At 45.5% G+C, this 27,458-nt stretch overlaps 1 protein-coding gene across 8 annotated transcripts in view; it reads right to left on the reverse strand.

Annotated features, from left to right (window-relative positions):
* CRTC1 (CREB regulated transcription coactivator 1) overlaps positions 1-20,492 on the reverse strand; it is a 52,389-nt gene extending 31,897 nt beyond the window's left edge. For 7 of the 8 annotated variants that reach the window (XR_015707350.1, XM_087769556.1, XM_087769560.1 and 4 more), the window contains exons 1-2: positions 20,309-20,492; positions 121-237 (exon numbers count right to left, since the gene is read on the reverse strand). Coding sequence is in view for 7 of the 8 variants with exons in the window: in XM_087769556.1 (XP_087625682.1) it covers positions 121-237; positions 20,309-20,434 (243 nt within the window). In the remaining variant the exon portion in view is untranslated. Of the gene's footprint in view, positions 1-120; positions 238-2,728; positions 2,786-2,883; positions 3,312-20,308 lie in introns of all 8 variants that reach the window. The other variant, XM_087769561.1, reaches the window with a different exon arrangement.
* Positions 20,493-27,458: the final 6,966 nt, after the last annotated feature.

Below are 27,458 nucleotides of genomic sequence, written 5' to 3' on the forward strand. Positions count from 1 at the left end.
CTGAGGCCATGGTGCTATGTTCTGAACCAGCAGCTAGTTCATGGTCTCCTGTGAGGGAAAAATAGGATGCAGACACAGCATTAATCACCAAAAAAGAAAGAAACACCCTATTAAACTCACCTGGAAGGGCAGATCCATGGCACTGTTTCCAATCTGATTCACATTTGGCAGTGACCCACCGTAGTACTGGCCACGACTCTGTCCCAGTTGCAAATATTGGGTTTTCTGCAGCTGTAACTAAAAGAAAAGGAGGAGGAAAGTGTAAGGGTAACTCATTTATTTTTCAGCTGTTTTAACCGACTCAACTTGACACCATGTCCGTTATCACCGAGAATGGATACCATCTACAAACAGCACGAATTCAACTTCTCCACAAGGCACGGCTGGCAAACTGCCACGTTAGGTCCTGAGTGACAGTGTAAAGCGATGGAAGAAAGATCAGCTTCCTAGTCAGCGACCGTATTCGATTTCCAAGAAATAACCACCACGTGCCATCACACGGTTCTTATGCCACCTGCTATTCTGAAAATCAGGGTGTAAAAACCCCATGTCAGCCTGATCGTCACTCTAATACCAAAATTAACCGGCTGTTCATGTGTGTGGTATACAAATAAGAAAGCCACCTTACTTTAGTATAGTGAGGATACTGTTTAACCAAATAGTCAACTTCTTAGCAATCTAGGTACCAGAGATGTTATAGCAAGTTGTAGCTTTCTACCATTAGGTAAGCTTTCTTGTTTCTTGCACCAGGAAAAGCTCTGCAGGAAGGGCAGAGACACAGGTTTTCAAAGAAAACCCAACCAACCAAAGGAAAAAAACACAGCAAAGAATTCCTTATTGAACAGGTACGCATGAAAATAAATGTGTCAGTCTGCAAAGTTTCACTAAATGCTAGGTATCCCTCGTCGGCTCTGAATGACACCTCTCTACTAAAAGATTCAAGTATGCTTTCCCATAGTTGTATACAGTTCTGGCGTACAAAAAGAGCGCGCATGAGAAAGCCGTTTCTTTTCTACTCAAACACCAACGTCTTTTCGTTGTCACTTCTGTCACAAGACTATATTGTCTCAACAGCTCGTAATAAGAGCTCCGATTTTTGATTAATCTTTTGTTAGTGACCTTTCTCAATTTTTCAGTTTAGTAGTACCAGTATTTAAAATAATTTCTCATTCAATTCTGTAATGTTCCCACTCAACACATCTAGATTTAAGACCATGCTGCCACCAGAGCCCTATTTTACACTGATAAAGCAGAATTTGCAATCATCTGAACACAACAATCCTGCTCCCAGGGATGCATCTTCCAAGGACTCAAGAAACTACAATTAAAGTAGCAAAGAAATGAGCTTACATAAGTTCCCTCTCCTCCCACTGTGGAGGAGTACATATTTTATAATGTATGTTGTTCCTCACTAGATGTCAACTGGCTGTTTTTGCACTCTGAAATGCAAGAACATTCCTAGATTGGTAGCAAAGAATTGTTAAAAGACTAAACGTTCAGATCTTGGACTAGATGCAGGTTGGTTGCTAAGGTACTGTAGTGTGTACATCAACAAATCTGGTTTAGTTTCATTCAAATGATCCGAAAGCCTTTGCCTCGCAATGCCACAGTTCTGAAGAGCAACGTTTGGAAAAGTACTAGAAAACACGGCATCCCCAAAATCGGATGTTTACGTGGGTTTTTTTTTTTCTTTACACTTTCTTCAAGCAAAGGAAACGGCAGGGTGGAAACAAACGGCCCTGCCTCTACAGGTTTACCACAAAGGCCCTGAGGTTGAGTGAAGATGTTTCTAGCAAAGCGAAGGAACCTTGCCTGTTGACAAGGGGATCTACGCAGAGTCCTCTGATCAAACGGTAATACCACAAGCAGGGATGCGGAGCGGTGCCGACAGCACCAAGACAGGGCAGAGAGAAGAGGGACCAGTCTGCTTATAGCATGCCGACGCTTGGGGATACGTGTATTAAAATAATCCCTGAGTAGAGGAGGAGAAAACGAGATCACCCCGAGGAAAACACTGCATGCATTCTTCTGACTTTAAAACTATCCCTAGGAAAGCAACTCGAATACCTTTTATTCCCAGAATCTCCCTCAGAAGCCACCAATTTCCAAATACACAGACAGCCAAAATCTACTGCTTTAGCCGAGGGATCGAATTAATCCAAAACTTACAAGACAGCTCTTAGACATGAAACCTCTCTACGGAACGGGCGCCCTCAAAAGCCTCAACTCTTCGGGCAGGATATCAGTCACAAAGTGGCTGATGTTTTTTTCTTAACCAAAGGACAGATAAATCCCCTCAGCCCAAAGACTTATAAAATATTCACAGCATGCCGTATCAAACGGTTCAACAGGATCCCATCTAAAGAGCAGGAAAGGGCCCCCCACACTTTTCTTTCGCAATGTTTTGACACGCAATTACAATCCAGTGCTCTCTAAGCAATAGATGAAATTAGAGAAACGCTCCGCGCTGGTATCGCTTAATGAGTCACAGCCCCTCTCATAGCTGCAGATCACTAAAAGCACAATATCAGAACTAGCTGTGCTTTTTGCCTGGCCCGTACATATGTTTTTGTTGTTAAAAAAAGGCTTGCTTGGGATTTGTGCCAAACATCGAAGTAACTATTTCAACAGGTGTTGGTTTCTTTTAAAGAACCTACTCTAAGACGCCCAGGGAGTGGGGGTGCTTTATGTTTTTTTAACGTTTTGGCCTTCCCCGGTACATACCTACCCCAAAGCATAATGTAACAACAGGTCACGACCATTTGTCTTTCCACTGCAGTTAAACCTGGAAACAAGGAAACACAAGAGATCGAGAACTGAAGCGGTTCTCAAAAACGAGCTTGTTCAATGTCTTTGCAGCATCATTAATTTTAGTAACGCTACCTTCGATAAACACTTTTGGAGATCCGTGCCAAAAATCAGAGAACTGATTGCTGGTTATTGCTATCGTATATCATCACACCAGCGTGTAGATCTGTATTTGTTCCTCTCTTCGGCCTCCTGCCTTTTAGCAGCGAGTGGCCCCCAGACTCCGCGGTTTATAGGAGACCATCAACAACTGCCACTTGCAATCTACGGAGATCAAGTGTAAGCAGAGCAGGCCGGTTTGCTGAGCACCTCAAACCTCCAGCTTTTTCGCCGCTAAGAAAGCATTTTTAAACACCGCGACATTAGACCTTACTGCCATTCCAACAGGAGATCTCAAGCAAAATCAGCTCAAGTCTTTCCAAGCAGAGGATCGGGAAAAAACCTGCAAATTTCACTGTCATTCTTCAGGATAACTCGGGAGCCTCGAGTCTTACTAAGGGGACCTGTGCACAAAGAAAAGCAACGCTGAAAATGAAAACAGACATCGGTTGTGACTAAAATGAACATTTCCTCCCTTTTCTGTAAAACTACCTTGTGAGGTGAATTAAGTATATTGCACAATTTGGGGTTTGGGGATGAGGTTTGAAGAGGGGGATTGTGGGGTTTTATTTTAAAGGGGGGAAAAAAAAAAAGCCTTTCTTAATAGAAAAAATTCAGATTACTCTTAAAATGTTAACAAGTCTCATGACAACTCTAGCTTTATCTCCTGGGGTTAGACTCAATTAGTGGCAACTTGCTTTCTATATGAATTTAGATAGTGAAGTACGATAATGAATTACTTAGCGTTCACCAGATATATTAATTTCTTGAACCATGAGAACTCAGTGACTCTACATTACAGCTTCTCCGTTTATGTATTATGTGGCCAAGATAATAGCTCCTTGACAGTTGAAAATATTGCTAAATATTCCAGTTCTTTCCTGAGAAAGCTTTTGGTAAGGAAAAAGCTTTTGCTTGTTAAACCGTTTTATTTCTGCTTGGCGTTCTTGTTGAGAAGAAATGTTTCCCAAACGACAGATCTTAACTGAATCTGTAATTTTCCCTCCACCAGCATTTCTCTTTTGCTACTTAAAGAAAAAAAAAAAAAAAAGAAGATTTTAAGTTAAAATCCAATTTCATCGTTAAAAATCAAATACTTCTGCACAAGCAGTTTCCTAGAATAGCTGAAAACGTTCCCCACATAAAAGGTTGACACACTGTTGGTCTGACAGATTTGAAGTTATGTTAAAACCAATAAATTTCTGCAGAGGTGCAAGAGTAACAATCTGCGAGGCGGCAGCAGCATCTGTACAGCAAACGGGAAAGGAAGCGCTGCTTCTCCAGGTAGGAATCAGGAATTTGCAGGCAATTACATTCCTAACTCAGCTAACAGTTGAGTAACTTGACATGATCTCACTCTGGTTAATGGAACTGGACACACACAGCTTTGGTAAGAAATCAAAAATATTAGATTTAACGTAATTACTGACTTGCTAACAATGGAACATTCTTCCAGATAGTAGTGTTTATGCGAACCCATTTATATGAACTACCTCAATTTTTCCATTTAGATTGGGTTCAAGTTTGCTGGATATACAGCTGTGTTTGTAGGGAGAGATTCAAGTTATACATTAAAAAAAAAAAAAAAAAAAAAAAAAAGAGAAACATATCCCTCAAAGCATATCCAGTTTTCCTACAGACTTTCTAAGTGTCCAAAATATGCAGATGGGAATCAAAGGAAGCATTTATTAAAATTCAACACTTCAACTTCTCTAAAGTCTTCCCAAAAAATTATGGGCAAACTACAAACTTACGGACAGAACTCAACCGTAATCAAACAGCAGATCTGACACTGGAACGGAGTCAATCAAAATCCACTAGAACCGTTTCTTTTAAAATGCCCTTTTGAACACAGAAAAATTTGACTCCCACAAGGGTGGAGTGGCCTTTTCATAAAAACCCCCTAAGGTATCTGATGAATACAGGAAGTCAGATCTCATGATAACTGCTCTTTTGCTGGTTTGCAGTTTCCATACCAAGCTTTCTCATAAATTTTAGCTTTTCACTTGAGAAAGCTTTCTCTTTAGCATGTTGAGGCTAACAAGCAGCAAAACGAGTGCAGATTAAAATTAGAAATGTCTTATTAAAGCTTAATTGGAAATTAAATTCTGTTTAAAGGATTAACTGGAAGTTTTAGAGACTGCATTATAGGTAAATCCTGTTGTTCAAATCAGTTCGAAGTTTCCCAGTTGGATACGCCTGAACTTTCTCAGGAAGGCTTTCCCCTAGAGCAACCAGCGGCAGGACCTGCCACAGAGAAGAATATACAGTTGCCTGGAGTTTTTAAACCGGCTGGGATTGATTTGGCATCCTCAATAATATGTCACTGCTATTTTCTGATCTCCCTAGGAATGAACTCACAGCCCAGCTCTTGGTAGAAAGCTCTGCCTCAATGAAAAGGCATGTATATTACTATTTTTGGCCTCTCTGCAGAAGAGCCAAAGACAGACAGTAGAGACCAAGAGCCTTTTTATCCACAGAACTGGACTTTTCAAGTTACAGAGGTAGGGCAGCGAGAGAGACACTTTCTAGGTCAAGCGTGCACGCTCTGCCTCCCCTGTGAGCAAGCAGAAGGCAGAGTCGCCCGAGCCGCTCATCTGGCCTCCTTCTCCAGCATGAAATTAAACACCAAGTCAAACAAACCCCCAAGACAAGTCAGCTACTCAGTGGAGTCCCAGTGGAAGTATTTTCTTCAAAGGGAGATTTCTTCCCATTCACAATCCTCATGTTGATAAGAAAAGCAAATACAGTCTTAAAAAGAAAGATAAGTTAACAGCAGCTTAATGATTCACAGTTACTGCGTTTAGACTTCGTGGCAATATAGCTGCTAGCTAAAAATCACCTAATTACCCATCTAACTATTAAATTAAAAAAAGTTCTTTACGTTTTTGTCCGACTTGCCAAAAACCATCCAACAATTAACTAACTGCTCTGACCACCAAAAGAGTTTGGCTCCTCCCTTCCCCTCAAACTAACCCTTTTCTGTTAATATTCCAAAGTTCATATTAGAATTTGAATTTTAAAAACTCTGCACTTGCTACCCAACCAATTTCTAAAATTAATATACATCAAAATAACTGCTCATTTACTCAAACCACCCTCCATGAAAGCTGTCTAGAATTTATTTAATTAAATGAGGAAGGATTCACAAATCAGTAAGAGAGAAGCCTGGTAAGCCAAGGAAAAAAACATTTAAATCTTAGCCACAATTTCATTAATTGTAGCAGGTATTCATCTGCCAGTCCCTCTCTACATCAACAGACCCAGACGCAATCTCATTAAAGCCAAGAACCTAAAATTAATATCAATAATGAGAAGACACAGAGAGTTATTAGCAGAAAAAAGTTTCATGAGCAACGGAGGATGTAGTTTTATAACGCAGTCAGGCAGGTCGCACCGTGGAGAGCACGGTCCCGGTGCTCCGGCTGCCTTTTCTTTCCCAGGAAAGCTGTACGACCTTGCCCCTCTCCTTACACCCCAGCTCTTACGGCCTGAAAGAAATCTGGTTAAAGAAGCTGAACCAGCGGAAAAACTGTGTGGTTGAGCTTGGTTTCTTGTAGCTTGCTCCCCCCACAAGCAGATGAATTTGTGATAGTGGAAGGGAAACAGGAGAGAGCAGCAGGAGCCAACAAAAGGAGGATTTCTTCCAATATTCAGCTCTCAGGCTAACTCGGCTGTACGGCCCAATTTCACATTGAGTTTCAGGGCTGCCTACTCAAGCTGATGTCTGAGCAAACCTCATCTTCACTCTCACGGAAGCTGGAAGTATGAAAAGAATGAGTCGAACGACGAGAGAAGGGGGCCTCGCGTTACAGCACCCAGCATTTCTGTCTTCCCTCTGCCACCGAAGTTCCTCAGGACACCACATGAGCAATTAAGGCCTTTTGCAGAGGCAATTGCTAATTTTCAGGTTACTCCACACAAAATATCGGGGGTCTGTCAGAATTACCAGCTGGGGTCTACAGTACTGCTTCTCCTGGAGCCAACTGGACCTGCGCTGTGGCGTATAAAGCGCTTTAAAAACTGAAGACTTGCTGTTGGGATTTTCCCCCTGAGTACCAAGTGCCTCAAACTGGACATTCAAAGCATCAATTTCTTCTATTTTACTGCTCGCATCTTAGTCACCCTCCTATAAAATGAGAATAATCACACCAGAAGAATATTGTAAAGATTAAGTTGTTTTTGAACTACTCAGACTCCTTAACAGTGTAAGGCGCGGAGCACTTCCCTGGGGGTTTAATTATCCTATCGGCAAACCAAAGTTTGACTGGTGCACTCTACGGCCCAGAGCTATACACTGAACAATGTGGATAAATCAAGATATTTAACAGCCTCCCAGTAAGCCACCGTTATCTATTTTTGTGCTGAAAGAGGCAGGGGTCTCGGTCTCACTAGGGGAGTGGGGAATAGATGATAAATTAATTAAAGACTATCATACTGCTCATGCAGAAGGAGAAGAATGAAGATTGGAAAGGCTTTTGGAATGCTTGACTTTTTAATCTATATAATGCTTTTGTAGTTTGAGTACAACTGATACGTTAATACTGACTGGTTTTACAGTGCTATCAGGTTTTTGACAATTTATTGCAAATAATTAAAAAGACTTCCATTATTTAAATGTTACAGATTAAAATCCACCTACGCGTGTTATCTCACAGCTGAATAGGTGGCTACAGAGATGGATGTCTATTTGCAATTTTAGCCCTTCATTTTCATTTTCCAAGTAATTAAAAATTAGATGGTGAAATCTAATAACATCAATGCTTTCCCTTTCATCTGAGCATGCACCCGCAGAAGTGTGTGTATGATAGATGTTTCTTGTCAATCCAAAGTATGTCCTGATGGTCAGGGAAAATAAACGTTATGATGTAAACCCACTTCTTTTAAATTGTCTTTCAGAACACCAACTGCTACTCTAACAGAAAAGAAAAAGGTGCAGTATCAGGAAACTGCAGCTCAAGTCCTTTTATCAAAGACACTGATTCTCTAGAAAATGGCTTGACCACAGAGCTAGATAAAAAATATCTAGAATTACACAGAAGTATGCAGTCTGCTGTCAGCCCCTTAAAGCTAATGCACGCCGGAGATATAAAAAGGGAACTCTGAAAACTGTGTTCCTTTAAAAATCAGAACACATTTAAATGTGCCTGCTGCAAAGCAAGTGACACTGTGCTTTTATTTCTGAATAATCAACCATTCATGGCAACGAACAGCGAACACGGCACGCAGAGTAATGCTAGAATAGAAAAAGCGTAGCTAGCTTCTTCACAACTCTTCCTGGCTAATGGAGACAGACTACACAGACTAATTTATCAAAGAAAAAGAAAAGAGAATCCCTTGCATTTCTCTCTCATTTGGGCTGTCACATTCAGGAAGCAACACCATCAAGCCAGATTTCTAAAGCGACTTATTTCCTGCAGTTTCCAGTACTGATCCAACAGCCGCCGTGGATCCAAACGCGCAGCTGTTCCTCCCAGGAAGACTGGTAAAGGAAATGAAGTCTGAAGTTTAGAGGAAAGGTATAATCCGCAGTGATAGCAGCTGCTCTGTCTGGGTCACTCGGGATTTAAAATATTCCATCATCGGCTTTGTAACAATATGTTTTGCAATGGGTTTTTTTGAATTTTAGTGTGTTTTTATTTTCATGAAAGTGAAGATTTTAACACTGGCTAGAAACAGAGAAGTGCGGACAAGCCGAGCAAAAGTTTCCCTTGTTGCCTCTGCCAATCCTATTTGGCCTTCTAATGCTATTAGCATCCTAGCGCAATAGATATTGCAGAGAAAAGCACTACCAAGCCAAAACAGGAAGCCAAATGTCTACTACAAACTAAGTGAAAATTACCACAAAAAAAATCCAGACATATGGTATGAACTGGATTTGAACCCAGGCTTTTAGAACTGCTACATCATTGTTTACTCCTCCATCACCATAACTGTCATTTAAGTCACTTGCAAGTATTTGTTCCATTATCACATGGGTATGTCAGGACACAAACAGAAAAACTCTGCAGGCCAGCCAAACACAGTCATTAAGAATAAAAACTCAAGAAAAGGAAAAAAATGCATTTTTGCTGCTTTTTTTTTTTTTTAAGGAAGGAATCTGTTGTAATATATTGGAATTTAGCAGCCACAAAAGAGCAACAGCTTTGTTTCTGCCACACTGAAACACTTCACAACCAACTCTTTACTCATAGCAGAGCTGCAAACACAAGGCCAGCGCTGCACTTGATTTTTACCAGTGGATAGCTATAGCACGCTACCAAATGCACTGTTCAAGGATTGAGGGTTTTCCCAATGCACTAAAATACTCAAATTTTCTCAAAGACTTCAGAAATTAACAACAAAAGGGGAGGTGACGTATTCAAGGACCAGAACCAAAGGGATTCCGCTCCAGCCTGCGAGGGTCCCAGCTCACACGAACTCAGTACGAGGGTCTGCACGGAGGGAAGGGGAAGCAGAACCCTCCCCCTCTATCTCACGGAGCCAGCGCTTGAAAGGAAAGAGAAACTCTCCCCAGATGCCATGAAAAAATAAACTGGGTATCAGAAAAAGGGTTTTTCATCAATAGAGGAATGAAATCTGCTAGTCAGAGGAAAGGGAACAGCAAGATAGCTAACTTAAGATTTTATAAACCTGATTAAGCTTAAAGGTTACCTGATAGTATCACATACATGCTGCAATTCCAGCTGCTTACCCGGCAAACCGTGAGGTCTCAAAGGGTGTGTGTGCATCTACAGGAACACCTGCGGGGGTCCCTTGCAGCTGCACAACAGCCTCCACGAAATTAAGGCAGTCCTGAATGATTCCGTGCTTTGAAAAGGAGGAAGGAGATGATGGAGTAAGCTCTTATCTCTAGTGTCTGTGACAATGCTAGTCATTTGAGGAAGGTATTCCTATCGGTTTATTTTTGGGACTATCTAAAACCATTTAATTTTTGCAGCTAGCGTGTCCCTAAAGCAAAGGGCTGGAAAGGTAAAGCTCAGTTTCTCGCCGGTTCAGGGGGTGCAGCCGTTATCATAGGTTCTTCCTCATCAAAAACCATCTTGGTCACCTGGCTGACTCACGTAGCAAGGAGCAGAGAACAGGCAGAAAAGCAAACCCAAAAAGATTAGACGGAGCCCTGGCCCACGCAGCTGAGGTGCAAAGTGTCACTAGGATAAACCAACTTGAAATAAACTTCTCCCAACTGGTAACTGTAATAACTGCTTTGCTAAAAGCATTATAGTCCAGTCAAATAAATTTCATTCATAGGAGCTGAGATATATATTGATCAGCAAAGCTTAAGCAGGAATCGTCTGAACCCTTGCCAGCTAGCGATCACTGCACTTTTAGCACTCCAAGAGAGCCAATTATTACTCATGAGTTCATGATGTTTTCTTCACCTTCCTGTTGAAGAGGTTATTTAAGACCTCAAATCACTTAACTGGATTGTTTTGTCCTGTTATGAGTCATCCACAAATTCCAAGGCACCGTTAGATTCTCCTTCAGGAGCTGCAACCAACTCCCTAGATTGCCTCAGCTATCAAATTGTGAGGAACCGGGGTTATACAAATCGCACACATACTCGGACCTCTACCCCCAGGTGTCTTCTAGAATTCATGTGAAAGTGAAAAGATCTCACCCCCTAACGTGCACTTACTATTTATAACCCCCCCCAAATCTGCATTACGCTCCAGACCAAAAATCCTTTTTCTTGTGAACCCAAAGAGAACAAACCAGAACGTTTAACTTCTGCAGAGAAAGAGGGAGGGGAGAGGGGAGTAGCATTTAATGCTGCAAATTATTATTATTATTATTATTATTATTATTATTATTATTATTATTATTATTATTATTAATTATTTCTGTTTTACACCAGCAGAACTTTGAACAGTGGTACTTCTTTACGCATTAGCTGCATTTAACTTTCTCAAAAAAATGAGCTAATATGAACTATTTGATGTTTTGGGGTTTGAGGGCAAAGAATCAGTAAGAACACACCTTGCAGAGTCTGAATAAATAAAGTAATAATAATAATAAATAATAAAATTTAATACACAGGCTGTCGCTTTGCGTTTAAAAACACCTTGCTATTTCTGGTGAACAAAGGTTTACTGTTTAAAACTTAACAGTCGCAACTGAGCAGCAAGTAAAAACAGGATACAGCCCAACTAGAGACTTAAAATAGTGACTATTCTTCAGAGTTCTGCTCTATCACCGGGCAGAGAGCCAAGCTAAGCTACAATATGAACCAAACCTGATTTGCACTGCTTTTAAAAACAAACCAGATCCCATGTCAGTTCTGCAAATGCCACCCTTCTTTTCTGAAAGGGTTTCAGAAAGAGAAAGGCAGGTATGTTGCTGCTAATTCCATGCAATGCATCAGAGAGGACTCATACTTGGAGCTCATTGATTAGTTGAGAGCAAAAAGAATTCTTAGCCTCCCCGATATATTTAAATCTAGCGCGACGCTCTCAAAATCTATTTATTTTAATGATCATTATTAGCTAACAGTGTACTTTTAAAGAAAATACTCATTCTGAGCAGGCCAACGTATCTGCTTGCTGGTTCATGGACAACACCTCAGAGAACAACAGAGAATGAGTGCCCAGGCTAAAAAAAGGTGCCTAAACCATCCCCATTCCTCCTAATGAAATGTCTCAGAAAAGATGAAATAAAAGCAGAGATGCCCTCATTAAGCAAGATAAAAATAGCTTCTATGTTCCATTTTTTATTTTTAGCTAAAGAATGAAAATTCAGTTATGTAACCCTACAAGTTTCGTCAATTAGGAGACAAGCAGGGCATGTTTGCACTCTTTGGAGTTTATTAGCCATCAGGAGAGCACCTAACTCCGCACCGGTGGTAGCCACAAGCACAGCTGGTTCAGTGAAAAACCTACCGGTACAGAACAAATGCACGATTCAGCTGCTGCCGAGGCCCACGTTGGTTCACGCGCAAAGAAAGCCGTTTCACGATGACCTCCAGTCCGTGATACCACGATAACAGTTCCCCGGTCCCCAAAACCACCGTGGCCTTTGCAGCATGTCCTTCCCTCCAACAATTCCTCCCGCTGCAGCTCACCCTTAAGCCCTCTTATTACAGCTCAAGAAATCGTTCGTAGCTCTTAAGATGAGGCATCAGACAATTCTCTAGGTATTAAAAATATCTGCCGTTAGAGTCAAAATTCTTCGAATGCAAAAGGCTCGTACAATGTAATCATTTCACCGCACAAGAGAAAAATCTAATTACAATGAGAAGGTCAATAAGACATTTGAATCTGAGTAAGCTTGCGCAATATTTAAGATAGTATTTTTGCTCTTCCCTCACTAATGGAGAAATGCCGCAGAGGTGGCGAGGGGGAACAGGGACTTGTGGAATCGCGAATAAAAGACTGCAACAAGGACAACTCTTGTCCATTGCACGTGCAGACAGAACAAGGAGAAACCCAGTAACACCACTCCAGTCATCGGTGGCTGCTGAACGGATGCCATGAATACGAGCTACGTAAGACTTCGCAAGGAAAGAAAAGGGTGAAAAGTCAGTACATTAAACAATCGCCGTCTTCCCTTTTGCTACTGAGGTTGGTTTTTTCCCCGTAATCCAGCTCATGGATGTCGAAACACCACTTAAGGACTCCAGAGCTAGAAAAATCTTCTGCACAGCTTCGCATCGCTCCAAGATGCTGCTTCTACAACAGGTCTAAAAATGTACAGAAAGGCAGGTCACAAATAACTGATACGCTTTCTCAGTTGAGAACTATCACCATCTGCCTGAAAATACATATATTTTGGAAAATCAACTCAAATTCCCTCCCCTTTGAGACCTCAGCCGTCCAGGGAAAATACTACTAACATAAATAGTAATAGCTGGGTATCAAAATTAATTGAAAATTCATCTAACAGAACTGCAGTCTTACATTAGCACATCTTACTACTATGTAGTGATAAGTAACCGTACTAAAAAACACGAGCGAGTAGCCCAGCAGGGATATCGCAGAGGATATTTTCCCAGTCGTCAAGGAAAGTGATAGACCAAGCAGGCAAGAAAAGACACATTGAGAAAATCTGCCTGTAAAACACGGACTTTTAGGCAAGGATCATAAAGTGCTGTAGAATTATTACTGAAGCCTCAAGCCAGAACGCACCATTTCGTTCTCCTCTCCTTCATTACTTAAGACCCACTTTTTGTGGGTGTGTGCTGCTGTTGGTTTATTGCAACGGATTGTTCTGGTACAAGGGGAAGAATTTTCAGTTCCCAAGAAATAATTTGCAAAACAGGACTATTATCAACAGTCAGTTACAACTTTATAATTTATAAAGTACCAATGAGATCATACAAAAACATCCCTGGCTGACAAATACGCACTTTTGCAATGCTTGTTTGGCTCACCAAGTACCAGTGGAGATCTTGACAGAAATCTTATTCCTGGATATCACTTACACAGCACCGAACATGCTACTCAAGCCATTTAAAACAAATCAAAGCAACATTTTAAATATTAACTCCTACGCACGATCAGATACGTCGATCTTAGCTAATGTGTTAATAAAGACTCACAAGTTTGGCTGGCACCTCAAGTTTACACCAAAGCCTTTAGGACCACACTTGTTTATCGAAATGCAAGTAGTTTAGACCAAAAGAGAAAAAAAGAGAAGCAGCACTGAAGTCAAAACCGGTCTCTGTCACAAACCGAACACTGCTGCAAGCTTATGTGCACAAAAAATCTACCAGATTTTGAGAGTTTGCTTCTTTTCACCCACTTACTCGCATCCTGTCAGCTACCATATACCCTCGACTACAAAGCAACAGCTACTCCAGCGCATCTACAAAAACACGGGGGTAAAATTCCAGCCATCACTACCAGAAATGTTATTTTAAAAAAGAAAAGCTTATTTTCTTTATTTTTTTAAGATACAGTACTACATTTGCTGAAAAGTGCCCTGAAGTATACCCGAGTTTCAGATCCTACATTAGGTACAACAATATTGATGCCAGCGTGGAACATACCATTAGGGACTGATCAATGCTGCCGGGGAGATTGACAAAACCGCTATAAGGCAGCCCAAGAAAACGCTCCTTTGCAATTAGAGATAGATAACAGAAACCAAAGACAAACATTTAGCCTTTAAGACATTTTGTTTAAATCCCCATCGATCACTTTTGAGAAATGTCTATTTTTTGCCAAATTAGTATTTTATTACCACTACAATGAAAGTGTCTAGAAATACTCGATAATTTCTTACAGAACAGCTTACACGTCTAGTCGAGCAGGAAACTGCCAGGGCTAAAGCTCACCTTAAAGAAACCCCAAACCCATCGGTCTGATTTAATAGGGTCAGCCCCTGATGCAACCCACCACACGGCCGTGCCAGCGCTCGCGCCAACGTGGCGCTGGGCAGCCGCAGGAGTGAAAGCTTACGCGAGCTTAAATGCACACAATGCTGCTGCCTCAGCAAAGAATCGGGGTCTTGATCTTGATAAGGTACGGTAAATGCTTCATAACTAAAATCAATGACATCAATAAATTGGTTATAAAACTGAGAACAAATGGTTAGTGCTCGAGGTGGTGGTTTGATGAACGGCAGATTAAAATAAAAAGTCTTTTCCAAATTAGCACAGGTAATCCAAGATGGTTAGAAAAATAAAAATGCAGTTTACCTGATAAAAAAATAAAATAAAAAGTCATCTGATTGATCGAGAAACGTAACTACAATTAAAAATGTTTTTCAACACCGCGTCCTTACACAATCACATTACGGGCTTTCCAGGGCTTAGGGGTTTCCTCCCCTGCTTTCGTTTTTTTTTTTGCACTGTGTAAAGAACAGCTCTTTTCTGTTTCATCTAACAGGTACTGAAGAAAGTTTGCGTCTAGGCCACGTGGCTACTAAAATAATTTTTCAGTACAACATATTCTTGAAAACTACTTTAAGGAATGATTCCCGGTGTACCGTTTTGTGGTCTAATGCTTTACTTACGCAGAGAACACTCGCTTACCTCTGCCCTTCTACTGATGCCAGCACATAATTCGGATTAACACCGCATCAACTCCTCCTGCTGACTGATGGTTTTGCCATGTCTGTAACTCCTATCGTTGCAACTAGAACTCAAAGTCACCAAAACTACATTCTTCAGTTTGTCAATACAAGACCAAGAAAATCAGTATCTAGACCTAAAACTTTTCAGAATCTTAACTACAGGCAAAGCTCACCTCTGCAAGAACGGCTTTGCAGCTCGGTAATTCACTTCAAGGGAAACCCCAAATCACCCTCAAAGAGCTGGAAGAGCTGACTGTACATAACCTTGAGAACGTATTCTCTTAATAAATGAGTAGCTTCTATAAATGCAAATTATTGCAAATGCTCTCCACTGCTGAAGCTAAAGAAAACTTTGAAACGCAGCACACCGAGCCGAGTTCCACGTGTTCATCCTCGGAATGACAATTAATACATTGCAATATAGCGGTCGTGCAATTATAGTTTCACGTGCCTACAGATCCTTCATAGCTTTTGGTACATCATTAAAACAGACGGACTTGGCCAGTGCACAGAAAAAGACTTTGTCTCAGAGCTCAAGCAAGCAGCTGTAACGCATGGTAATGATGGAATAATAATAAAAAAGTCATTGTCTCCTAAAAAAAAAAAAAAAACCACAAAAAAACCCAAAACAAAACCCTGACTGGGTTTACCAGAAGAAACATTACGCTGCTAACTGAAGTATGCGAGTTCCCCAGCATGGCATATCAGAAGCCGACTCGCATGTTTACCTTGGACAGCTCAGAAGATTTAAGGAAAGCCTAGAGTTGCTCAAGAACAGATTCTTTGTGCCCCTGCGGGTAGCTCACCTCTGCATTTTCACTCTCTGATTTACAATAATTCTTTCAAAGAATTAACGACACTGCACCATTATTTCAGCACGTTCAATGCCGTTACTCGCCCAGCCTGTGTTTGGCAAAAGAACGACGATGCCCACAGCCGCTGGTACGGATGCCGCGACGGGGGGAGCGTATTTGGCGGTACAGAAACCAACTGGCTTGGTTCTGTGTCCTGCTCCACCAGAGAAGTTAGAGGGGGATCACGGATGCAGCCTAAGCGACCTCTTTCTTGGCCTGGAAATGTGCAAATTCAGGGTCCAAACCCTGCAGCTGGGAAAGCAACAAAGAACACCACCGTCCAGAGCTTGAAAAATTAACATTTCTGGTTTGAGAGAAACTCACGATACTGTTAACTTGAACAAAACTACTTCCAGCTGAAAACATTAATCTCTGCACTTGGAGGGCTCCGTCCTGATTTTGATGCATTTCTTCAATATCTCTCAGACATTGAAAAATACTATTGCATAGTCAGGAACTTCTTTTTTATCTAATTATTTAATAAAAACATGCTGAAGACATTAGGAAACATTGCGACACTGTATCATCATCATTGGTGTTTCTCATTTTTAAAGCCACAGATTAGCATTCCTCATTTAACTAAGCTTTTCAATACGGTTTTGCATGCTATCTACATCGAACGGTGATCTGTGAATGTACAACGAGACATTTTTCTCTGTTCTGCAGCCAGGAGGAAGAAGTAAACGAGCGACTGTCTCATACGCAAGTACAAATTTTGTTACAGGGAAGTGTGTGCCAGCGTATGTGTTTTACACACACACAAATAGAAATTATGGGGTTTTTACTTGATATTTATTTAATTTCACTTCAGTCAAATGGCCATCTATGGATAGCTATGCCGTTACAATATATTCCACTTGAAAAAATTCAAGTAAAACAGTATTCAGGTTTAAAATATAAACACCGACTTTTTACTTCATTTGGTTTTCAAGAACTCGAAAAAGCAATGCAGGCACACACAACTTTTGATGACACCTAAAAATACGCAGGCAAACCCTGTCACGGCACCATTACACGGACTGACAAAGCATCGAATTAGGTACTTGGGAACACAGAAAGTAAGTTTGGTGCCACTGAGGAATACAGATTCTCACTAAAGATCCTCTTCTTGAGAAGCGCGGTGAGCAGCAGCTCACCCAGACACCTTCTGCAAGTTGCCTGCATGGGGGGCTCCGTGCGCAGGAAAAGCCCGTGTGAGCAGTGCTGGAGTTTTGCAGAACGTTCCCAAACTTCATCATTAACCCGGTTTTTCCTCCCTGTTCTCACTCCAGTAACATCAACATCAGCGCAGCTCTCCAGGCAGGTGGGGCTGGGTGAAACCAGGGGCTGGCAGGTGTTTTGGAGTCAGGGGCTTGGCGGGGCATCTTTTTTTTAAAGTAAGACTATGAGGTCCATAGGAAGGAGCTCAAACACATCTCCGGCTGAAATCCCTCAAAACTAAGGGACTTTACCAATATACATTAAAAAAACAATCCTGAGAACGTCTCCAACTGAAAAAGAACCACCTTTAAAATGCAGGTCACAAGCTACACCCAAATTTTCTTTAAAATCTTACATTCTGTAGCATTTCAAGAGCCATACGTTGAAGAGCTCAGCACTATCTGTGTTATCCTGCATGTTAATGTTTTGTTAATTACAATTTTAAAGGGCAGCGACAGCCTTGTATGAGTAAATACACGCAACGCAGCAAGCATCACCAGGCTGCGTTACAACAGAAATTGAGAGTAGGCCCTGGTAAACAACCCATCCTTAAAAAACAGAAATCAGCACGGTTCTAAAATTTCATGCTTCACATATAAAAAAAAAGGAAAGGAGCAGAACCACAAGCAAAATACAGGAGTCAATGTCACACAGAAAAAAAAACCAAAAACCTCCCCCTCTTCTCACCCACTTTGTTACTATGGGACTCGCAGAAATCTCTGGATTAGAAACACGAAGGTCCCACTCACAAGACAATTAAGCAGCTCCAGCGCTTCTATCGCCACCCACCTCCACGACTCTTCGCAAGGTCTGCGTCTCCCAGAAAAGCTAAAACGCGCTCTTGAATTTGCCAGCTGAAAGACAGGACTTTGTTGCTCCTGAGAATAGGGGAACACTGTTGGAACCAAAGCGATTTATTTTTCAAAGGAATTCTTTTTTTCCAGCTGAATGCTGAGCCCAATAGAGAAAGAAGGAGTTAATATCACGCTGTGTTTTGTCCAGGGCGAGAAAGATGTATCATAACTTAAAAATCTCAGATGGACTGAACAGCATAAATAGGTGGAAGATTACCAAGTCAGAAAGCAAGCTCACAGACAGCATGTGTATGCACAAGAAATGGTGGAACAGTAGTTCTCTGCCTCTGCTAGGACCAGTAACTAACAATAAAACAGACAAGATGGTAAACATTGCAAAAAGACAATTACTAATAATGAAAAGGCAACAGAAATTTTGGGCTGCTTCCACAAACTGAGTAACGCATTTTCAAACTGACAGCAAAGTGTTGGTTGCCAAATGAAAATGAGAGCAAACAGCAAAGTTGTGCTTTAACCCCTTTTTGCTTTCATACTGCATTTCAAACACAGATGAAATCATGGAATTTAGAAGAAAAAGTCTACAAAGGAGACATTTTACTCAGCTATTTGGTCAGTGTTTCCATCACTTCAGTACCCAGAATCCTCAGACAACTTATTCATCTTGGGTCCTTTTCTCAATACCAGGTTCTTGAAAACAAGATGGGTTTCCATCTGCAAAACCTGGGTTAGGAACACTCAGATTTGGGAGAAACTGAAATTAGGATTCTGACTTATCTTGCGGAAGGTGAAGGCTAAGCCTCAGAGTGGACTGAAGGACAACCTGTAATTGCAGACCTCAGGAACTCTCTCTCTCAAGAACACCCAGCTCCCGAGCGGCGGCCAAGGACTGACCACCACCAGGCAAAATCCCGGGTACCGAGCTACGCAGGCGTGACAGAGGCGCGAGAAACAAGACGACTCCAGCGACCGCAAACATCTCTCAATTGTCCTCACCCTGCTCTCCGCTAACTCTAGCAGGGACTCCAACAGCATCCTCTAGGAGACATCAACAACTAGTTCAGCACGAACAAAGCTCTGGCCTCACACCTTCCCAAGCGGGAGCCGACAGAAGCAGCGTGCCTTTCTTTCACATCTGACCGGCGGCAGCAGCACCGATGCAAAACAAATATTTACCCTGTCCTGACACAGAGGAATAAAAGGAAACATTTTCCTGCAAATCCAACTGTATGTTCTCTTGTTCCCATTCCCACAAAGGTTCAGCCGCAAACAAGATAATAAATTTTCTTTAAACAGGTAAAACAAAAATGTTGACACGGGCAGGTGAGACAAGAACCATACAGAAAAGCTCTGACATCCCTATATCTAAACCAGCAAAGGCGTCTGGTGTTTGGGAAGCGCCTTCGTTATGCCAGCAATTTCTGCTGATGGGCTTTGCAGAGACATCAGAAGCCAAGGAGCATTTGGAAGTGCAGCGATTTGCACCTACGACGACTGGAGTGTAACGGGAACAACCTCAGTGACACCGAGTCCAGCAGCTCCCGCCACGTCTCCACACGCCCGTGGGCGCTCGGTGCCCGCAGCAGGGAGCCGGGGCTTCACCGGCCGGCGACGGGGGGCAGGAGCCTGCCCAGCCGCACCTGCAGGAGCAGGGGATGCTCCGCAGGGCCCCGAGGGAAGCGCTCCTCGGGCAACGGGAGCAAGGCCAGGACCCCCCGCCCCAGCCTGGGCCTGTCCCGGGGTGAGGAACTGGGGACCCCCCCTCAGACCCGGGTGAAGGACCCGGGACCCCCCCTCAGACTAGGGCCTGTCCCGGGGTGAGGAACCGGGGACCCCCCCCTCAGACCGGGGTGAAGGAACCAGGACCCCTCCCCTCAGACCCGAGTGAAGGAACCGGGACCCCCCCCCCCCTCAGACCGGGGCCTGTCCAGGGTGAAGGACCCGGGACCCCCCCTCAGACCCGTCCCCGGGGAGAGGGGGGCCCCCGGACCCAGCCCCGGCACAGAGGAGCCCCCACCCCGCCGGGCCCGCTCCCGCGGAGACGTGAGGGGGCTGCCCCGATCCTACCCCGGGGCAGAGGCCCCCTCTCCGACGGGAGGCCCGGGGACTCCCCCCCGGCCAGGCCCTGCCCCGGGGCCCCGCGCAGCGCACCTGCCCCCGCCGCCCCGGCCCGCCCCGCCTGGCGGCAGGTGCCGCTCTGCGGAGGATGCCGCGGGCCCCGGGCGGGCCGGGCCGGGCCGGGCCCGGTGCCGGGGAAAGGCGGGAAGGGGGGGGGGGGAGAACGGCGGTGGGGGCGGCGCGCGGCCCCCCGCCCCGCACCGAGGGCGCCGCCCGCCCCCGCCAGGGGGCGCTGCCCGCCGCCCCGCCCGCCGCGCGCCGCCGCTGCCCCGGGCCCGGGGCAGCGGCGGGGGGCGCCGCCCCTCCCCCCCCCCCGCCCGCCTCCACCGGGGGCGCGCGCGCGCGCCGGGCAGCAGCGGGGCGCGCGGGCGGGCGGGCGCGCGGGGGTCGTCGTCGTCTCACCCGGTGGGCGCGGGTCAGGCTGAGGTCCTTCATGACCTCCTCGAAGGCCGCCGTCTCCTCCGCCTGCTTCTGGTTGTGCAGCGCGATCTTCTCGCTGAATTTCCGCGGGTTGTTCGAGGCCGCCATCTTCCCCCGTCCGCATCCCCCTCCCCGCGCCGGAGGGGGCGAAGCGCATGCGCCGGGCGGGCCGGGCGGGGGGCCGCAGGGCGCCTGCGCGGCGGCGGCGCGGGGCGGGAGGGGGCGGTGAGGGGGCGGAGGGGCGCATGCGCGGGGCCGCCGCCGGCGGGCGCGGGAGGCGGTGACCGGTTGCGCGCCTGCGCGGTGGAGGGGCTTCCCCCGGCGGCGGGAGGAGGGGGGGCGCCGGGCGCGCATGCGCGCTGCCGCCCGGGCGCCCTGAGGCGGCGGCGGCGGTGGCGGTGTTGGTGCCGGTGTCCCCCCCCGCCGCTGCCCTATCCCCGGGGGTGGGGGGGGCGGGACCGCCGCGTCCCTCACCCGGAGCCGGCGGGCGTCCCCGCCTCCGCGGGTGCTGCCCCCGCCAGGCGCCTGCGGGCGGCCCCCGCGGCTGAGGGCGCTTCCCGCCGAAACTCGGCGCGGGCGGCGGCGGCGCAGCCAGCGGGGCCTGGCCGCGGGTCGGGCCCGAGCGGCACAAAGGGAGCGGGGTGCCCGCACGGGGCACCCCCACAGCAAAGACCTTACCCTCAAGTGGGAGGTAAAGCCCACATCTCTGAAAAGTGGGTGCTTTTTAACCAGCGAATTCAAACCCTCAAATTTACATTTTTTTTTTTTAAAGTTGCTGCGAGCTCCGTTGGCCCGTTTCAGAGGGGTTTCCCCCCCCCCCTTCAGAAAACGGGGTCGGGAGGATTCCCCGCACCCAGCCGCGGTCCCAGCACCTCGCACAGGCCGGGCTGGGCCCTGCTGAGGGAGAAGGAAAAGGGACCCAGCTCCTCCTCGTCCACCTGCAGCAGCCTGCGCAGCAGGGAGAGGAAAACGAGCTACCAATTCATTAGCAAGTCCTTTAAGATACGCAACGGTTCCTACCCTGCGATTGCTGTCTCTTCCTGCGAGATAAGATACGTGATGCTAGAAGACAGGCGATACCTGTACAGTGGAAATCTAGTACCAAAATACCAAGCAAAGGCATTATTTCTGGCAAAGGTTTAGGAATTGGGAAAGTCTCCCGGTTTCCTGGCCCGTTTAGGTGTGCTGTACAGCGAAGCAGAAGATGCTGCCGCAGCTCTGTTGTGAACTACACAGAACAAAACGGTGCGGTCTTCCCACGCAGGCACGTCTTCGCTGCCAAACTCCTCCAGCTCCACCCTTCTCCCTCTCCCGTGGCCGCCTGCATACGCAGACTTCTTCCCGGTGAACCCCAACTCGACGTCAACACCACCAGGAACTTGCTCCCCCTCCCCGAGGAGTCAGGACCTTGGCCGACGCAGCCGGCGATGCGTGTGGGACGCGGCGCGTCTGTCCCGGGGACGGGCTGACAGGCAGAGATGACCCTGCTGGGACGCGAGCGGGTGGTTCTAGGGAGCACAGCCGTTTTGAAACACAAGCTTAGGCTGCTAAGCCATTGATTCCAGCTGTGTAACATCAGATGGGTGCAAAGCGCTGTGATATGCAGGACACACGCATTAGGCGGTAATAAATCCCGGCAGTACCGCTTCCCAACACCCACACCTTGCCCTTTACGCTTTCTTTTTTACCAAGCGACAGAGATAAAGTGGACGCTCCCCTGTTTTGGTGCATCGCTCTGGCCCTGAACAGCGCTTACTCCAGTAACCGAATCCGGTCACGGCTGAACTCTCAGATCAAAGAAATCAGACTCCGCGCTCACTTCCACTACTGATCACCTTTGTGGCCTTGGTTCAGTCCGTTTACCAGTCATTTATAAGCATTTCCTGCCCACGTAAAAATAAGAGATTATAATTATCCACCGCTGCAAGGCTGTTAGAGATGGATGGATGAAAGTCAGCAACTGTCAGGATTAGCATTAGCCACAAAGTCACGTCCTACCCTGAATTCTAGTTGCCAACTCGCACTTAAAGTTTATAACGGGGTATGAGATACCATCGCAGAAAACAGGGCTGGGACTTAAAAGATCATCCAGGCCCTGGCAGGATCAGCCATTCCTCTGTCATTCCTGACAGATGTTAGTCTAACCACTTCCTGCATTTTTCACCAGGAATAAACAACCGGCACGCATGTTCAGTTAAATACCCTGTAGCTGTGTACATGAACAGCATATGACCTGCAAAATTGGCCTGTCATGCTAAAAGCATATAAATCATAAAGATTTAACACTAAGATACCTATTATCCACATTGTTTTTGTTCGAGAAGCGAGAGGATGATAAATAATTTGTTGAGTTATCCTGGATGGAATACCATAGGTGGTAATATCAAACATCCAGAGACCCAGCTGCCACTCTGCCTCTTCCATAGCACCAAAAGATGAAGTGCCTAAGATGAAACTTGATAAATTTTCCCCTCTTGGATCTCCCGAGATGGAAGCAAGTGAAATCTCCCCTCCGACGGCCACTCCTGCTGGTGGTTCGCAGGGAAGGAATGCAGATGGCCAGGGAGGTGGGGGGTTACAACTTCCTCCCTTACGAAGACTCCGCTTTCTTATTGTTTCGCCTGTGCAGCTTTATCAGATTGAATTCTAGCGTGCAGCCTGGACCCTGCTTCTGTTCTTAAACGCTCCCATTTTAAACCAGTTTGCATAACAAACTTCAATACAACATTTGTGTTTGCCGAGTTGCTTCTGGAATTTCTCACCCACTCGCAGCTCCACGTTTTGGGGTGTGGGTGGATCTGAATGGCTGCTAAGTGCATGACCTAGCAGACAATGTAAATCTTGACTGCATTAAGGCATTGGCAAGGAGACATCGTAGCTGGGTGCCAGGTTTCCTTCTTCCTCCACTGAAGGAGATATGCCATGCATTTGACAAAACGATGAGCTCATACCCTAAGTATTATTTATGTCTCCTGCCATCTTCACCTTGAGCACATATGGGGCCATGTGAGAACAACTTGATCTCACTAAAAGCTGCGATGGGATCCCCCGAGACAGCAGCTCTATCTCCCCCAGCCTTCCAGACGTGTTATGAAAAAGTTTCTTGTAACTGGGAATCAGAGCTTCGCTCTGGAGCAAACAAAGAGTCGTTGGAGGGCCGGGCTGTTGCTTTCACATCTGCTTTTGTTGCAAACAACTCTTTACTGAGCAACCTGCAGCTTCTTCGAGCAGATGCAGCCGAGAGCAAGCCGGTTGCAGGGAAGAGGTTGTGTTTACTTATCACTTGTTTGTTATCCTCCAGGTCCTTTGGAATTGCTCTGGCGGACGAGATCCAGCTACCTCCGTGTTCTCCCTTAGAGGCTTCAGAGGAAGGTGTGAGGTTGAACAACTTACACAACAGCAGACGGCATGAGATTGTGCCTGGATCGACAAATAAGCTGACATTTTTTTGCCTACAGACACAAAGATTTTGATCCCTCACACTTCCTACTTCATGTTCCTGTTGACATTCCCATTATCCTCAGGGAAGAATATCCTGTCAAGTCCACAGAGTCCCTAGTTCCAATGCTATTTTGAACTGAGCTCCAAACCGTGCTTTCAGTAGGAAAAGATTCTCTCGTTTCACTTGGAATTTGTGACCATTTCTTTAATTTAAGATATCCTTGCTTGCAGAGGGCAGATAAAAGCACCTGAATTACCCTCTCCACGCCACTCATCACATCTGAGGAGCAGGCCAAGCCAACTCGCAGTCCCGCAGAAGGCCTGGTTCTGCTCTCGAGGCCGATATTCCCTTGTCATCATTCCCGTTCAGTTTCTTTACCGCTCCCTGTAAATTCTAAAATTACAGAAAGCAAGCAAACACTGACTGCTAAAAGATACTATTCTCATTTCTACAAGTCCTATCTTCTGGTGCTCTGAAATACTTTGGCAACCACACAGAGGATTCTGTTACGGTTATTTTTCCCAGAATCGAGGCTTGGCTTCATGCCACACTGAAGCAAGAAGTATTCCCGTGATGCTAAGGTGATGTGGTGAGCCGGTAAAGCGGCAGCCACTTTACGTCCTTCCCAAGATAACAGTGGGATGGTAGGCAAAGTATTCTGTGCGGGTGTATTCGCAGTCAGCACTAAGGAGTGAGGCACCAGTAAGAATCGTGCACTTTACTGAAACAAACAGGAAACCGGGAAATACTTTTTTACCACCAAGAGATTACACCATTGCAAATCAAATTGTAGATCAGACAGAGAAGCACGTCAGAGCACAAGACGTTTCCTTCCCTAGCCTTCTGTCAAATCGGAGTTCAGAGAATTTGGTGATATTCCGTATGTGAAGTAGCAGAAAATATTTTCTTTTTAAATTTCATGGTTCAGCTTCAGAGACGTATGCTAAAAAGGTCACAAGTAACAGATTTAAAATCCAAAGTTTTTTGCAGACGCTTCCTGAGCGCTCGCGTATAATAAAACAGCGACAGGGTAGGCGACAATCCCTGGTGTGAAACCGCACGAGGCTCAGGCCTTGCCCTGCTCTCTACTCCTATACTCGAGCAGAAATACAAAGCAGCAGAAATACAATCCTACGAACCGTTAGCTTCGGCGGTGGCTAGCAGGCTCCACGGAGTCAGCTACCTGCCTGCTCCTCTGGTTCACATCCCAGTGCAAAACCAACCTCTGCTACTTCCATGCCCTCGGACAGATGTTTACCTACAAGTTAAAGGCTCGATTTTCATGCTGAAGGTATTAAAAAAAATAAATCTAAGGGTGAAGGAGAATTCAGTGTGGTTTTTTGCAGGCACAGGTAATTTTTGCATGCAAACCTGATGAACAGTTAGCCAACCATGCCAGCCAAATTTGGGCACCTCCTGAGTTTCAATCCTTTCACTCTCAGTAAAGCAGGAGCATTACAGAAAGCAGATTTCTCAGCGGGAGACTCGGCAACCACCCCAGCAGTCCCGTGTTTGCGGCTTCTGGGACTGAGCTGTTCGCTTTGCCCGACGCACACCGATGCCATTTGCACACCAACTGAACAAGGGGTGCAAATGCAGCACAGGTGCCGTATCTACGAGGGCTGCTTTACTGGGACAGGAACAGCGGCGCGCCCCAACAGAAAAGCATTTCTTCTACGATGCAGCCGTGCTTGCAAACTGTTTTGTAGCCACAAAGAAAAAACACGTCCTTTCTCCCTCCCTCTTCCTGCTGCCGAAGCAACACGAGCTGCATTGATAAACCTACCAAATGGGACAATTCAACAGGGGAGAAATTAATTTATTTTTCAGGGACGCTGGCAGATTTCTCTTGCAGAGTCTAGTGGAGATCTGGTCGCTGGCTGTAGCCATTTTAAGGCTGCAATCCAGCAGAGCACATCAGTACCTGGCAACTTCAAACACGCGGTTATACCCTATTTCAGCAAAATACCTACGCGTACGTTTAACGGCAAACGCTACACTGGACTGAAATACCATCCTAAGTGCCTCACAGAACGGGGTGCCTTTGCGACTTGCAAGCCTCTGGGCTTTGCAGATGAAGGATCCGCGCCTCGAGAAAAGTGCATTTCTAAGACGTTCCTTTCGGGCCTCTCGGATAGCAGCAGCGAGTTGTTCACTCGAACTCTAATTGCTGTCCCGAAAAAGCCTCAGAAGGAATGTAACAGCTTGTTTTTCACTGTGGAAATGGGAGGTTCTCCACTGCAAGCTATAAGCCTTCAGCCGAAAACCTGCTGAACATCTGGCCTGGGATCAGGGTTTGCTTTGATGGGCATTCATGGTGCAACGGGTGGACGCGTCCCTAGGTTAATACTACCAACAAAACGGGGAAGGACAGAGTCCCTCTTCCTCCCTCCTCTCACCGCCAGCGTAACCGCAAGGGCTGCAGCCCAACGAACGCAGCAGGCTTTTGGAAAGACCCCGATACCACGAGGAAAAGCCTCGAGCACGGTGCAGCCCCGCAGAAGGCAGAGGAAGGCTGTTGCAAGTAGCACGGGAGCGCTGCCCTAGCCTGCACGCCTGTGGGCAGGCACACACGGGCTTGCACGTGGAAAGCATCGCTACTCATCCAAGGACTAAGCCGGACCCCCTGACCACGGTATACGCTCTCATTTTCTTCCTAAGAAATAGCAAGTACACGCTTTCGGCATAAGGAAGCTTTCATCACGTGAGAACCTCCAAACATGCAAAATTAAGGTCCACACATGCTAACTGCACTGCAGGGCAAATTTCTCTCTTTCTAACCTCAGTGAAATTCATACATTCCTTCTAAATCCAGTTGTAAACCACTGTCCTTAAGGCACTAATACTGAACGCGAGTATTGATAGTGCCAAAGAGTAAATCTGCATTCGTAAGGAGGATCACGTTTCCACAAGACCCCAGGCCACAGTGAGGGGGGGAAAAAAAAAGGATGCACTTAAAGCAAATAATTGCAAACTTTGCAGGGAGAGACAGATTAGCAGCCTGATTACAAACATCAGATAACCATATGTAAAATACTTTTTAATACATTTTCAACACATTGTGACCAGAAGATATACATCAAAAATATTAAACTCAGCTAAAAGGATAAATTCTGCTCTAGATACTCCAGTGTTAATGTAGTGCAACTGCAGTGACTTCAAAGGAATTGCTCCAGATACAAAGCAGGGTAGCCAGAAGCAGACTGGCTGGTAGCCTGCACAAACAAGCAAAAAAGATTTTCATTTTTTAAGAAGCCATATATACTAGTTCTAGCTAATTACGTGACGGGGGCCTGGGTGTGAAATAGCAACTGCAAAGCCTCAGGGACAGAGCCAAGAACCTTTGATTTGCTCTCTACAGCTTATAAAACCTTCTGAAAACTTTTGCTCTAACAGCTTTTCTACTTTCCATTGCAAACTGCACACACTGCTCCGTGCTGCCCTCCTGCAGGCCCCCGCCATCGCTCTCCACTGAGTCTTTACCCTTTGTCTTACAATCTGAGGCTCATTTCAGGTCGCACAGCTAAACCAGCAGCTGTTTCCAAGCAAAAAGCACATTTCGTGTTCATTCGATGGAACGTTCAATGTTGGAGCCGTTGAAATCATACCCGCCCCACAAATAAATTTTAAAACTTCGCTGTGAAACTCCCTAAAGTTGAAATATTCAACTGAAAAGTGCCAAACTTGTGT

The sequence above is a fragment of the Nipponia nippon genome, unplaced genomic scaffold, assembly GCF_047370975.1.
Source record: "Nipponia nippon isolate SJK-2023a ecotype South Korea unplaced genomic scaffold, ASM4737097v1 scaffold_31, whole genome shotgun sequence".
Lineage (NCBI taxonomy): Eukaryota > Metazoa > Chordata > Aves > Pelecaniformes > Threskiornithidae > Nipponia > Nipponia nippon.